General features: G+C 39.9%; 1 protein-coding gene across 1 annotated transcript in view; it reads left to right on the top strand.

Annotated features, from left to right (window-relative positions):
• Positions 1-15,674, top strand: part of CARPA (Carbonic anhydrase-related protein A) — a 331,334-nt gene extending 315,660 nt beyond the window's left edge. The window contains exons 8-9 of the mRNA XM_071599084.1: positions 12,668-12,710; positions 14,774-15,674. Coding sequence (XP_071455185.1) covers positions 12,668-12,710; positions 14,774-14,814 — 84 coding nt within the window. The 3' untranslated portion in view covers positions 14,815-15,674. The remainder of the gene's footprint in view (positions 1-12,667; positions 12,711-14,773) is intronic.
• The last annotated feature ends 426 nt before the right edge of the window (positions 15,675-16,100 follow it).

Genomic DNA, 16,100 nt, shown 5'->3' with positions numbered 1-16,100 from the left:
TCCTTTTTTCTGCAAATAAAGCAGAAAGTCGTGTTAAATTTTAAATAAATCGGAATTTTTGAAGACCGCAATGCTGCCTGCAAGAAATAATGTTATGCTTGGGCAAACCAAAGGCATTCATAAGTAGTTTCGAGGATAAACAATGCAGGCATAATTAATTTTCAGCATCGATAGAGCCAAAAATATTCCTAAAGGCGGCGAGAAATGGCCTCCACGTCCTCCACTACATCTGTTTCTTCTTTTAAAAGCCAACATCCCATCCCGATGATTTTTTGGTAATGCTGTTGCAGCTTATCTTCTTGGAAAGCGTATTTTATTAAATATTTTACTTGTAAAGTTGAAAATGATCATTTTATTTACTGAAATATTATGACCCAGTGCAAACATGTGACCTCTGAGATAGTGAAGACTTTGTACTACGAGACTAAATACTAATAGGAGAGTGCATACTATGGAAAAAAGGACTTTTTTTGAGAAAGGGATATGGGAGAAGGGGCAGGTAATGATAAATGAGGAAGCCCCGTTGATATATCGCGTTCCTCCCGAAGCGTCCCCCTCGCCGCCCGCCCTTCCATAATCGAACACACCCATGGATTGGTGGTGTGTGTGTGTGTGATGGTAGGAGGCGAAATTTTAATGGGAGGGATGAAATGGAAGCTGGAGTAAAAGTTCTGCCAAGCGGCGAGAACTGCACCGATGACATTTCCAGCACCGTAATGACAATCTCTCACTGAGACACCGCAGTATCCTGATATCCGCTCAAAACTTTTGAAACTCTTCAATAATTTTCTTCTCAAATACTCGGGGAAATGCTGAACATTTTGTGATAAAAAATAATAAAAAATCTAAAAATGAACACCCAACTGCTGAACTCCAATTTAATTCTAGTAGGAGAAAAAATTGGTTGGAATAGAGCATTTCCAGATAATAAATACCAACTGCCAATTCCGCTCCAGTGTGGCGAGTGCGTCATTATCTTGCACAGACTATTTCTGATTTTATCGGCGTTTTTCTTTTCTCATTGAATATTACCACTGACTTCCGTCGAATTTTCGAACATTATTTATCACTCACTATATATCATCGACCTCCATCGCGTGCTGCCAAAGGTGGTCGCAATGGAAATAACGGAAGTTATATTTAAACCTGTTCATATATACGTATTTATCCTCCTCTTCCTTCTCTTCGTCTGATGAGAGTAACATCATCGCCTAAACGTTTAAAAATATTTGTTAGTGCCCTTTGCTAATGTGCTTTTTATATGTATAGTGTTAAATTTTTGTAATTGATGTTACCAAACCCTCAGTGTTCTTTATCTGGCTCCTACCATTCAGCCAACCAGGAAAGGGTGATCTTACGAGGAGCAATTATCATTGACCCTGCCATTACAGCTCTAGGAAGCATTGGAACACACCAACCTCTCCACCGAGCAAAGAACGAAGTGAGACCTGGACTAGGAAGGAAGGGAGTGAACATAGATTAGAGAATTTTCAGTGTTGGGCGTGTCGGATAAAGGAGAAAGTAATTTGGATGGAGAGAGAGACAGACAAGTCCAAGACAAGACAAGTTCTAAATTTGGTGGGCGTAGGGACGAAGCTGTCGGGAGGAATCCGAGAAAAGCAGAGAAAGTGGTCGGAGGAAATATTGAAAGGTAGTGGGGATTTCGAAGGTCATGATAGTGGCAAGAATTTTGGGCAAGCGGGGTAGAGGAATGAAGGAAATAGTCGTTTTATGCAACATGAAAGAAGGTTGAAGTGAAGATGAAAATACTGCCTGAAGAAGTGCTCGCGAGACGTGCATCAAAACCTATATGGTCCATCCAAAACTTACCTCAATGGGTAGAATATCTTGAATGAATTAATGACATGCAAATACATTATTAAAACAACCGTACTGCCAAAACCGCACGGTACACCCATAATAATATGTTGTGCTTAATTTATTACACATTACGTATAATTGCAATGTATTTTTTGCCAATAAACTACGTAATAAAATCAAGACTCAATTTCGAAGAGTTTTACACTCGAAAACTTCACCTTATGAAAAAAATGCTTAAGATACGTACTATCCAAGAGTGAAATGCTATGCATAAAGCTTGATGCGGTGATATTTCCTGCCACTGTAGGTGAAAGAGTGAAAAATTGCATCTTTTTGTCAAATGAGTTCCTTTTCCTTGATGACGTACACTTTGACAGCAGAGGTTATCTTTTCTCCTGATATGATGTTGGTTTATACTGGCTGCAGTTTCAACGAAGTCGAGGTTTTCTCTGAGGTTAAGAGACATTTTACATGTAATGACTATAATGATTAATTATGCCCAAGTTCATTTAAAATTGGTGTGAATCGCTCTCTAGAATTAATTTTTTTATATAAATCTGACAGCTTTCTTTTGTAGCACAAATGAGTATTAAATTTCTGAGGAATGTCCCCGGATTTTAAAAGCCATACTTAAGATGGTATTAAAAATAGGCAAATTTAATTGATTTCAAAATTCTCCTGGGGATTAGTGTTTTCAGCATACATACCACGAAAATTCTTTGGATAGTTATGTAAGGTTAGCATATATGCGTGAGAACCGTTGTAGTTTGCTGTACGGTTCGGAACCAAGCCGCATTAAATTGTCGAATTTGGGGGCGTAACGCGCCAACTGGGTTTTATCCTCATTTAATGAAAGGCCATCAGCTGAAAACTACTTCAGTGTGCTGATACTACGAAATCAGAAGAATTGTTTTTTTCGAGTCCTTTAGCTTTTTTATGAAGGTTGCATCATCAGAATAAAGTTGAGAGGGGCATGGAATATCGGATGGGAGGTCGTTAATCATTATATAAAACTGACGAAGTCCAAGAACCGACCCCTGAGGCTGATGGCTACATGGCACAATAGTCAGACCCAAAGACTGATATACTATTAATATAGACACATTGACAGTAAACGGAGAAATGGGATTGAAGAAGCTTTAACTCTATGCTAATAACGCCATAGTGGTGACTTTTCAAGAAATGATTGGCTAGGAGACAAATTCAAACACCTCCGCAATATCACAGGCAAGTAATTCATTATTTAATTTACCTACAAAATGATTTAATATTATATGAACGACATGTCTGACGGTAGAAGAAGTAGAATGGGTTTTATGGAAGTCAAATGCAAACAACCTATCATTTTGGAGATGGTCATTGGGTTGGGTCCTGGTTACTTTCTCAAGTACCTTACCCAAAATTGCAGTGTACACGGATAAATCGGACGATAACTGGACGGTGAGCTTCCATTTCATTTTGTATAAATAGGGATAGGCATGAGATATTTGTAGAGCTTCAGGGAAAATAGCCTTCAGAAAATATGAAATGAGCATTGTGGCAAGGGTTTTATCAAGGGAATCGGCATTGCCTCTGATCAGTGTAGTTGGCGACTTACCGTCAGTGCAGTCTAACTTTTTTAATCTTTTTTTACCACTGCACTGATACTATAGGTGTAACCCTTCCCTATTTGAAAATTGGTGGAATGACAGGGAAATTATTTACCAGGTGAGTAGCAACAGCTGATGAGTGATCTATGTTTAATATGAGAACACTGATTGAATCTATAATAATTAACTGAGGTCATGCGAATGAAATGATAGTAGAGAACTGGAACTGGTGAACCCATCCTCCATGTTAAATTTACACCGTGGACATAAGATACGGAATTATGGTAATACACATTTTGCATCGGTGCGGGGGCTAATGCACTGCTTTCACCGGAGGGCGCTATTCGGGGTGCTATGTGGAGAGCACTTCAAATGGAGTGCGTCAATCCTTTCGGATTTGACTTTAAACTGTGAAGCCCTCGTCCCCTTTTCGTTCTTTAGGTAGGCTGATTCCGACGCTGGGTTTCTCTCTACTCATTTTTTGAGCATCCTACCACTGCCGAATCACCCATCTATCATCCTTAATGGCGCAAATGGCTTCAGCTGTCGGTCGCCTCCCCTAATAACCAGCACAGCTACGAAGGACATGTCTTACACGAGTTGGAAGCAGATCTTTATAGCGATAATGATGAAAATGTATTATTAGCCTCATCATTCTACAATCGGAGAGACAAGGTCAATAAAATTAGAGAAATTTCAGATGTCATTTTTCCCACGAAAGACAAGGGGTCAGAATCCAGCCGCGCTAGGGGAGAAAAGCATTTCTCTCTTTTCCATTCTTAGTAGCCTAGACAATGGGCATGTTCTCTTCTAGTCTTAGTTATCGTCCACCTAGTTACAAGCAGTTCCATTCAAATGCGTAGAGAAGTATATCCAACTTAGATACCCTTAGCCATGTAACAGGGGTTTTCATGATCTGCATCATTTGAATTATTTCACAAATACATGTTGTAACTAAATATAAAGAAAAGCTTAACTTTTGATGTCGCGTGCTTGGCGTTGGATCACCCCATGCCACACACCGTGATCGTGACTTGTAGGTAACATGTAGAAAAAAGAGTGAATTGTTCTCAGGAGCGACTTAATAGCTCAGTTCATTCGAGTTTGAGCATTTAAGGCCAAACATAAACCGCAAGGCATAGGCGCTAACGATAAAAGATCGGCATTTTGGCGGGAGACGCAGTTGTCTACGTGTAAATGATACATATATTGAGTCCATGAATAATTTGGTATCTAATAATTATTCCTAGTAACATTTTCAATGAACACCAACAATGACTGGTTGCAATTTGTTTTGATTGCTACATTTGTTTTGATCGATTACGCATGATAATTGATGTTAGCTATTGTTAATTGATGGTTTTCAATGAACACCCCCATTAGAGCATTTCTAGCTCCATCGCCTTCCATTTGTTGCATTAAGAAGGCATTGAATGGCACAACTACCCGCCATTTCCATTATGAATATTGCAGACTTAAAATATAATCACAAGGTGTAAATTGCCAGAATGTATGAGGGTCGAAACACCGAATATACTATATATGCGACCGCGCCATTGAAAATAGTCGCATTTGAGTACTAACCTAGACGAAAAGAGAATAAATGGTTTGAGAGAGGAAGGAATAGACCGAGAAAATTGATCGGTGGATATGATCGAAATACAGATTGGGTTCCTAAGGTAATGCAATTAAATTTCTCACGCTGCTCCTATTGGTTGAAGTGAGATTAAATTACTTGAAGTAGGTTGGGTAGACGCTAAGCTTTCCACAAAATCGGTTTCAGTGATCTCTAAGCTGTAAAAGCGGCAGGACGTCAGTTATTGTAAACCTGCGCTGCGACCGTGTCACGAAAAAAATGGAATCGACGACCGAGTAACGTGACGCGATTACTAAGTTTTGTGCTAAACTGAAAAAATCTCTTAAGGAGACTAACAAAATAATTTGTGAGGCTTACGGGGACTCTTCTCTGTCCTACTTACACGTTTTGAGGTGTTTAATGGCCTTTTAGGAGGGCCGGGAACAGGTTCACGAAGAATAAGCCTAAAAAGACAAGAATGAGCAAATCAAAAGTGAAAACAATGCTCATTGTCTTTTTCGGCATTTAAGGAGTGTTCCATAAGGAGTTTGTTCCTTAAGGACAGACAGTTAACGCTGCCTACTAAGTGGATGTGCTGGAATGACTCCGCAAAATGGTCATCAGGACGAGAAAAGACATCTCCGGTACCTGGCAACTCCATCACGACAACGCGCCTTGCCACAACGCGCTACGAGTCCGCGAGTTCCTGCCAAACAGCAGGTGCCAACGCTGCACACCCCACCCTCCTATAGTCCTGACGTCGCCCCAGCAGACTTCTTTTTGCTCCCTCGCATTACGGTAGCCCTGAAAGGAACCCATTTTTCGTCCATAGAAGAGATCCAACCAGCCGCGACGAAGACCTTGCGAGAGGTCCCCGAAGACGCCATGTAGTCGTACAGGCAAAGGCAGAGCCGCTGGAAAAAATGTATAGAAATCCAAGGACAGTACTTTGCAGTGTTTATACAAAATATTCTTAAACCTATAGGTATTTCATAAAAAATTAGAGGCCGAGTACAATACAGTACAGTACCTCCAATTTTCATTAACCTTGATTTGCATGAAATGTTTTTGTTATATACTTAATATTTTCCCCTAATTCTGAATCCTTTTTATTTAAATCAGGTATTTTAAAGTTTTCATAATAATAGTTTCCTGTTATGATGACATATCTACACAACCTGTTTGCAGGCAGCATTCCTAATTTACTTTAAGCGACCACAGTATGTGATATTATGCGTGTGTATTTAGTTTATGTGGCCACAATTCCTATTAGTTTCAGTGACCACAATATCAATCAATAGTTTATCCTTATACACTCAGTATTATTTCTCTCTCACTTACGATCCCTCGGGCTTCCCCCTCAGCCCCCATTTCAAAGTAAACGGGGAAGTTAGAGGGGGGAGGAGACAAACAATCGACTCGAACGTCCGCGGATTGTATCGGCATCGCCGTCTCCAAAGGGGACGTCGTCATTGAGTCTCCGGCGACGTTTCCACCTCGGCTCGAACAGGGTGAGAGAGGGGAGGGTAGGAGAGGGAGGAAGTGGAGGATACGGGAGGAAGCCGGGGGAAGAAGACCGGGGTTCGGAAGTTAATGGAATCGGGAGAGGGAGGCGAAAGGGAAGATGTGAAAATTAGAGAATCACTGGGAAGGGTTTCGTTCCAAAAAAAGGACCCGGGAAGGAATGGAAAATGGGGAATAAAAAGGAAGGAATGGGTTTCTTGGAGGGTGGGGGTGGCGCTGCAGAACGGTAATCAGGAGTGGAGCGGGAGGTGGAGACTAAGGGGAGGGGGTGGCGGCAATTTATTTGATATTTTTTTATTCCTCAGAGGGGAGGGGGGGGAGGAAGTGTGGGAGGGGGCAGGGTTTAAATGGTTTCCATGGCGATGATGGGTCGCGCCACACCCTCCCCCCTCACTCCCCGCATCCATTGCTTGCTAATGGCCGGGGGTTTTGCCCGAGACTTAAAGGAGGGGGTTGCATGAAAAGGGTCTCTGCTGCTGTATAAGATAAGCGCCCGACGCGTTGAAAGAAAGGAAATGAGAGCGAATCAACGGGTTGTCGCGATGCGAAGAGTTTCATTTCCTCCCTTGCCCTCACTCCCCCTCCCGCGGCCCCCGCGCCTTCGAGAGAGACACGCGTCCGCCGCCGTGGGTCGCCCTTCGGCGGCGGCGGCGGGCGGGCGGGCGGGCGGGTCGGGGCAGGGGAGTGGCGGTCGTCCTCCACCCCCAACACCACCGCCCATGCACACGACTGCACCGCCGCTTCTATTCGCCCACCGCCGCGATGTCGCGCGCCCTTGTTTCGCGCCCCAGCGATTAGTTTTCGTGAGGGTGTAAAACCCTCTCTGAGGGAAAGTCTTTGAGGCAGGGAGGGCGTCGCTCAGGAGTGGGTCAGTCTTTTCTGTCGTCCGACGAAAATCGGCCGCGAGTGACCGTTAACGTCGATTTCCACAATGGGTAGATTCTACACCTATGTAAATGCCACGCGATCCGCTTAAAAAGGTATGCGGCAGGGGGTGAAACCACCAGGTGGGATGGGTAAGGGACGAGGGAGATGAAGGGTGTTTTAGGGGTTAGTGAAAAGGGAAAAAACGTTCACTAAAAATCCGCGACATATATTTGGCGGATAACACAGTTCCAAACAAGTATCAATTTCACCTTCCATAAAACACCACATATGTTTACTACACTACACGATACTACAATAAACGCCATGTCCTACCATACCACACCACGCCACGCTATCTCATACCACACCATTCCACGAGAAAAAAAGTTTACCTTAGAGTAAACCTAAAATGTAAATCACTAAGTAAATTATTTAATAGCTGCTACTTTTTGTTCGTTTATTATTTTAGAAAGACAATTGGTGTTTATAATAATTTAAACATGACGTATGTATTAAGTATTTCGCGGAAGCTAGGTCAATCGTTATACACGTTTTATATTTATTTGTTGGCCAATTTGTTCCCTTTTAGATTCATTTTAATTTTCAAATTCTTCGTGCAAACACCTTGATCAAGCGAGTATTTTTATCTGAAACCCCATTAGTTATTATTGTTGCCATGGAAAAAATTGGGAAAAAGCGAAACCGAATCGTCTAAGTTTCATTTTGGAGTATAATTTTTGGAATAATATTTTGAGACTAAAATTGAAACATATAAATATGAAGTATTTTGATATAAAATTGGAATAACTTTCAAGGCATGTAATTTCTATAAGATTTTTGGCTACATTTTTTTACATAGTATTTAAAATAAGATAAGATTTATTCGGAAAGTCGTAACCTTGGTGACCTATTTAGCATAAGTGGCCCGATTAAGACTGCGTGTTCTTTCTACTCTAATGAAGGTGGTATAATGTCAGAACTATACTGAAAAAATACATCTGATATATTAAAAAAATACTGATATATAAAGAGCAATGTTTTTGGTAATTTTAATTTTCTCGCAACAGCACTCCGACCAAACTTTTGATTAAATGTATATGTATGTGTAAAATAACCGGTCGTTATGTCATCAAGGGCATATGCTCAATGTCGTAATTTCAATATTTTTAGACATTAATCTCTTTATTTTGATTTATTGGCACCCAAAATAAATTATACTGTTCTTTAGGAGAAATACTGATCCCTGATGTATGTGTAATATAGATCAAACAATCGGAAATGCCCGGGATAGACGTGTAATTCCTTTCACGAGGTTCACTTTCAAAAGCATCCACTCCGAACATCTAATTCCGCTCGGATTCCCTTCGCTCCACTTTGGAATAACCGCTTTTCTTCTTTCAAATTTTAAAACCCTGGCATGTTGGAATCGAAAACCGTCGCCCAGGGGCGCCTTTCTCTCTCTCCCCTTCACGTAGTATTCCTAGGGTTCGTAGAGGATCTTTATGCGTACCCCTTTCCATCCTTTCCGAAAACCCTTTTCCCCTCTCATCCCCTTACCCTCCACATTTACCCCCGCACCAACGCCACTCCCTCCCCCGGCCCGGTCCCCATTTGGAGGAAGAATTAATCGGCCATCTCCCTTGCCTTCTTCCAACCCCTTCCCCATTAAGAGGAGCGGGAAATCCGCAGGAGGAAGGGGTTTCCATTAATCAAAAGACTTCTCTTTTTTCCGGTGGAATCGAGCGAAGGTGCGGGTAAGGGAACGAACGGACGTTGAACGAACCGCTCAAGAGGGTGCACTTCGAGTGCGATCCTTAGGGTTTATTCTCTTAAGAAGGAAGGAAACGAAAAAGCTAGGGACATTGCACACGAGCCCTTCCCACCTTTCCCCCCTCATCACATATGTTGTACATGTCTTTGAAAATTTAATAATTATATTTGATAACTCTTATGGTTAGCTAACTAATTGTACGTTTCTCATATTACTTATTTTTAAAATTAATATTTCTTCACCAAAGTTGCCATTAGTGAATGCATTGTACGTGTATTTGGTAATACAAATGTTTCGCAAAGACGAAAGGCGTTTCACGCATAATAATCAATAATCAATATATTTTCTGGAGGACCTTTGCCGCAGAGCAATAATAAACCTTGTTATAATTATCGCATCTGTTTATCCTTAAATCGTTTTATGGATGCAGTTATAGTAATGTTTAAAGTTAAATATCAACATAATAATAATAACGCGGTTTGGTCTTTGGAATACCATAGACTCGAACAGTTTAGGAATAGAAATGGCGAACCAAGCGAAATACATGGGAGTCGCTCTAGTAAAGGGTCTATCGAGGAGTAAAGACCGCGTCGCGCAAAAAAATCCGCGCAGTAGCATTTAAGATAATTGGGAACACCAGAATAATTTTTAAAAAGAACTTCGTTGCAATTTTCCACAGTTAAAACTTTATTGCCGACCATGGTTTAGATACACTGTATCATCATCAGGTTATCCAGACCTGATGATGAGACAGTGTATCGAAACCATGGTCGGAAATAAAGTTTTAACTGTGGAAAATTGCAACGAAGTTCTTATTATGTCTCGATTCCACAATATCACGCCTGACTCTTCACTTTTCGGGAGAATACTTTTTGTTGAATTTTCTGGCTTTAAAATGGGCTGTTTACTGTCCAACCCACCCTACAAACTTAATTTAAATTTTTTCTGAAAACTCTATGGCAAAGGTTACTTACAACATGGTTCAAGTGATAATTAAACGCATGGAAAATGATAATGTGTTAGGAAACCTCAATAGCTCTATGTGTGTGTGTGCATAAGGGCTTTAAATCCCTGCATAGCAGTCAACGAGTCCATGTTTTTCACCAGATCATGTTGAAAATAATGGATGAATAAATTAAAAAAATGAATCCGTCCGCAAATAAAAGAAAATTCATGTTAAAGAACCGAAGGACAATGCATATGTTAGCATGAAAAAATATTTTGTTCAACGCGACTTTGGAAGGTGATACATGAAAATTTAAAGCTAAGGAGCTAAGGAGAAATAAATTACATTTCATGAATGGAATATTGCGATTTTTTGGCCAACCAATTTTGCTCAAATCCCACCACTTCGAGCATGAATCTTCATAAATTAATGTCCAAGGAGCGATATTATTCAGGGTTTTCTTACCGCATCTTGAAACTTAGTAGCGTGCTTAGGATCCTGTACCTTCGCGTCCTATTCAACGTTTTTTCAAGAAGTTGAACTAGATGTTTAGGAAAGTTGATCGCCTCGTAAAAAATCAATGGAACGAAGACCGAAGCGAAAAAACTTCACTAAACATTCGTCATTTACCTGTGCGTGATTGTGAACAAATTCGTGTGGTGTTTTGTGTACTGGCTTTCCACCCTGAGGGACAGGATTCGAAATCCAGCAGTTACAGAGATGTTCAGAGGCACCCCGATCCCTACCACCAGGGGTGCTATGTGGAGCACGTAATGTGAGTTGCGCTTCTGTCGGAAGGGACGTTAAATTAAGCAACCTACCCATTCTCAATGGTGCGATTGACCTCAGCCGTCAGCCTCGTATTCTCCAAAATACTGTAACTACTGCTTACATACTTGATGCACTCATTTCTTGCTTAAGGTCTTTCGTTTTTGATATAAAATTTTAGTTTGTGTAACCTCTTCATGTGTACATATTTTATGTCTTTCAAATTCGTCATTATTTGTTCTAGGGATTCTCATTTGAATTACTAATAAAATAATTTGTGGCCCCTAGCAAACACAACATCCTACTCTACATCAGGTCCCTCTTCAGCTCTGAGTGCTTTCTTCCTCCCTTCATCCCGTCCAACATCCCTATCCTGTTCCTGCCCCTTCCTCTTTTGCCTAACATTTTCCCCTCTATTACAGTCTTCAACATCCCGCTGCCGGTCAATACCCCCTTCAGCCACTTTTCCTGTCTCCATTGGATTGCTCCCAACAAACCCCTCTCTTCGCCCTCTATACCAAGTACTTCTTCGTTTGTTTTCTTCTCTGTCCATTTCACCTTCTCCATTCTTCTCCACACCCACATTTCAAAAGCCTCCAATCTACGTCTTTCCTCCTGCTTCAATGACCACTCGAGTCTTTTCTTAACGTCCTTACTCAACGTCCCAGTCATCAACTCCCTACTCCTTGTGAAAGTCTCTTTGCCTAGCGCAATTCTTCTCCTTACGTCCCTACTACTTTGACCGTGTTGGTCCAAAAAACTTCCCAGATACGTAAACTGTTCTACCTGCTCTAGTTTTTGCCCTCCTATTTTAATGTTAAGCTTGGCCATTTTCTTTCTAGAAAATCGCATAACCTTTGTTTTATTATTATTGATTCTCATCCCATACCTGTCGCATTGAATTTCCAATTCACTCAGCAATGCTTGCAGTCCCTTGGCTGACTGACAAACTAAAGCTTGGTAATCAGCAAACCTAACTGATTTTACGAATTCCCCGCCCACCTTCATTCCTACCTCCAATTCTTCCCATGCCCCTTAAATCATTTCCTCTGCATACAGGTTGAACAGCAACGGTGATAATGGGCAACCCTGCCTTACACCTCTTCCTAACACTGCCCATCCGGACTCCCCGTTCCCCATCCTCACCTGAGCAGTCTGAGACATGTACAGGTTGCGGATTAGCCTCCTTTCTCTCCAATTAATTCCTATTTTCTGCAATATACTCATTAGTTTTTCCCAGTTGACCCTATCAAATGGTTTTTCGAAATCCACGAAACAGGCAAATACCTCCTGGTTGTGTTCTACGATATATTCCTCTCGATTAATAATCTCATTACTGCAATAGCATCTCGCGTACCTCTTCCCTTCCTAAACCCAAACTGATCCTCCCCTAAATATCCTTTTGTTAATGATCCTAAGAACAACTTTAGCTGCGTGTGATATCAAACTTATCGTCCTGTAGTCCTCACATGATGTAGCCTTTACCTTTTTCGGGATAGGAACTAAAACTGATCTCACAAATATAAATATATATCTTCTTTAATTATATTTATATATATATATATATATATATATATATATATATATATATATATATATATATATATATATTAGAGCGGTATATCTGATCTTCACCATTCTCCCGTAATTTTATGCCTGCATTTCCAATTTCTTCCAAACATATCTTCTTTCCGCCAACCTTTTTTCGTCTCAATGTTACTACTAGTTTTAGAGAGTATTTTATTAGATTTTATAAAAAAATAATACCTTTTGAGAGTAACACCCAATCTTTTCCTTCATTTCAGGGGAAAACCTGTCAGAGCATGTATAAAGAAATGTATTATAAAGGTAAGATGGTATTTTTATTTATATATAAGGCCTAATAGCGTTGTAAAAATGGCTTGTGTAGGTTTGCAGAAATTTTTTCTTTGATTTGTTGAACGTATAACTGAAAGATTAAATTGTGTCACTTTTTATGAATTAATAAAGGCATTTGGTCATCAATTATTTGTAAAATAAATAAAACTCCATAGGTATCCTGTAAATAGTTTATTTTTCTAAATATTCTAAACGATAAAAAATATATCAATACCTTATTAAATGGGATTTCGTGTATTAGATATTTAGATGGAATTGGTTGTTTGAAATAAGACAAATTATAGATTTTGGCCTCATTAATTATAGTTTTATTCATTATAAATCAAGATTTTGAACTATTAACCACATTTGTATGAAGAAATTCACCAAGAGTTGTTAAAAACAAACCTGATTAATATTATTGGGTTCTGCAATCAACGCACTTCCAAAACACCATAGACTAATTTTTTGCCTTTAGACTGAGTGCTAAAACACAAAAATGATTTCCGGTGTAGGGCCAGCGGAATGCTCTTCCCCCATTTCCGAGTCTTGTTATAAAACCGATGGAATTAATTATTGTTTAATATCTAATTTTCCATGTGGTAGAGGTCATTTTATCGATTCATCCATGTGAATCTTACGGAGCGTCCTTGATTTTCCAAATTTTATGAAAATGTTGCATTTTTATTGAGCGCATTTAAGCTTTGTCGTTAATTTAGTTGCAAACTTGTGCGTTGAAACTTTCATTACCCATAGCCTTCCATTAGATAGTTTTTCGTGGATCTACAAAATTATTACATTTGTTTCTCAGAGAATGATCAGTGTCAAAGATTCACGATACCAAAAATCTATACGTTTTTATTTTAAAAATTAAAATTGAGTTGAAATGTTCTTTACACAAATGTTAATCAGATTTTTTCAAAGTGCTTATCCTAAATATATTTTTTTAAACCTCCCTAGCTTCACCGCTTACCAAACGACTGAAAAAACCTCAGCATTTGAAACACTCGTGCCATGATGACATTTATGCGTCAAAACTTAAGCGATTTAATGTAGGTTGTGCCAAAATCAATGCCAAAAAGAATCTGGAGAAAGTAAAAAAGTAACGATTACAACTTATATGCCCATGAATTCACGTAGTATACTACACGTAAATGATGTACAGGTTAGCGAAAGCCAATCTTTTCGAAAATATTAACTTTAAGGTAGAACTCACTCTGCGAAGTATTTCTTTCGTGAAAATTATTATGAAACCAAAAATAGGATAGTAAAACTGAAAAAAAGTCAATGACTTACAACGTATATTCTACTTAATTTTCTTCTGCGCTTGCATACATGTATTCCTTTTGTTTTAGAGCTATTTTCGTTTCGTAGATTTCGAAAAAGCGTTTGATAGAATGAATTGGGAAAAACTAATGAGTATATCACAGAAAATAGGAATAGATTGGAGGAAAAGGAGGCTAATCTGCAACCTGTACATGTCTCAGACTCCTCAGTGGGAAACGGGGAGTCCGGATGGGCAGTGTTAGGAAAGGGTGTAAGGCAGGGTTGCCCATTATCACTGTTGCTGTTCAACCTGTATGCAGAGGAAATGATCAATTCAGATCAAAATTATTGACCGGCAGTAGAATGTTGAAGACTGCGATAGAGGGGAGAATGTTGGGCAAAAGAGGAAAGGGAAGGAACAGGATAGGGATGTTGGACGGGATGAAGGGAGGAAGAAAGTACGCAGAGAGTTGTGTTCATCCAAAACCCTACCTTAACCGGTAGATTACCTTAAAAAAATAAATAAATAAATAAATATATATATATATATATATATATATATATATATATAATTATATATATATATATATATATATATAATTATATATATATATACACACACATACATATATATACACACATAAATATATTTATATACATATATATATATATATATACTATATATGTTTATATATATATACACCTAAACTATTATCGAATATGCATATCTAAATGTTTTGGAGAAAAAGCGAATGAATAAACCAACCCGCGCTTGTCTCCCATTGCAGCGAACGCGTGGAACGAGAAGGAGCTGCCCTACCAGGTGTAGCTGGCGAGGAGGAGCCACGCAAGGAGATAGAGAAGAAAGGAAGGGAGTGCGTGTGTACGGTGCGGTTCTGTTCCTGGGTGCGTGTCTCGCGCGGACGTGGGGTCAGGGGGCAAGGGATCCGGAGGACCCAATGGAAGGATTGCGAGCGCCCTATGGAAGCATGGAAGGAGAATGGGGATGGAAGAACAAAGGACAGCCTCCTTCCAAGTTCCGTTGTTTTCAATGTGTATCCCGGCTGGGATTCGTCCCACCATTTTCTCTGCAGAGGAGCACGACGTCCGCGGAGGATAGAAGGGCAGGATACGCAAATGAACCCCAGATTCATCCTCCTCCCACAACCTTGCCCTAAAATCCTATCCACCACTCTTCCGGTGCCTCCCTGGAAGTCCAAAAGGGGTCTTTTCTGTAAGGGAGGAGTCCAGACTTAGGGGAGAGGAAGTGAGAGTGACTTGCTGTACGAAAAAGGCACAATAATATACATAAAGAGTATTGGGGAAGACGGGGCGAAACAGCCTTGAGAGTGAGGTGAGCCCTGGTTGGCTGAAGACGGTCGTTATGCAATAAATCTGTTCATCGTGACGCAATGGTTAAGTCGTCATGTTGCAAAGAGCAGCCTTTGGCGTCATGCGAAATGTCTTGAAGATAGCGGAACAAGGCACGAGCACAGAATTACGACACAAGTTTACAAATCTGAAAATTTGTGTTATAACTAAGTATTATTTTTTTTTATTTTTCCTGTGTGCTCCTGTTTCGACTCTAGCTTCAAGAGATATTGAGAGTGTGTTTGAATATATATGCGTGTGTGTATATTTGTGTGCGAGTGTGTTGGTACATATATATATAAATATATGTGTATGTATGTGTGTGTATACATATATATATATATATATATATATGTATTTTATACATATATATGTGTGTATATATATTTGCATATATACATATATTGCAGCGATATACTTATGTGTGTACACACACGCACATAACAGTTTTTTGAGCCATGGGAACGGGCACCCCCCTCTTAACCCTTCTCCCTTAAAAGTTTACGAGCCGGTCACTTTTTGAAAGAAAAATCTGCTGTAAACGTTTGCTTTGAATAATGCGTCTGGTATCAAAAAAGAAGTTTTTGGCAGGACGTAAGGTTTTCTGCACCATTGCTGTCCTCAATGTTGTCACTACCGCAACCCTGGCAAGAGCTCTAAAAAACGTAGCGGAAACGATTGCCTGTTAAGTTTCGCAATATGTTTTTGTTAATTCCCACCAGTTCGAAGTATTTCACTTCTTCC

Source organism: Hetaerina americana, unplaced genomic scaffold, assembly GCF_022747635.1.
Source record: "Hetaerina americana unplaced genomic scaffold, ioHetAmer1.1.p SCAF_104, whole genome shotgun sequence".
Classification (NCBI taxonomy): Eukaryota; Metazoa; Arthropoda; class Insecta; order Odonata; family Calopterygidae; genus Hetaerina; species Hetaerina americana.
Note: the sequence above shows the minus strand (reverse complement) of the source record. Positions and strands in the feature narration are given on the sequence as shown.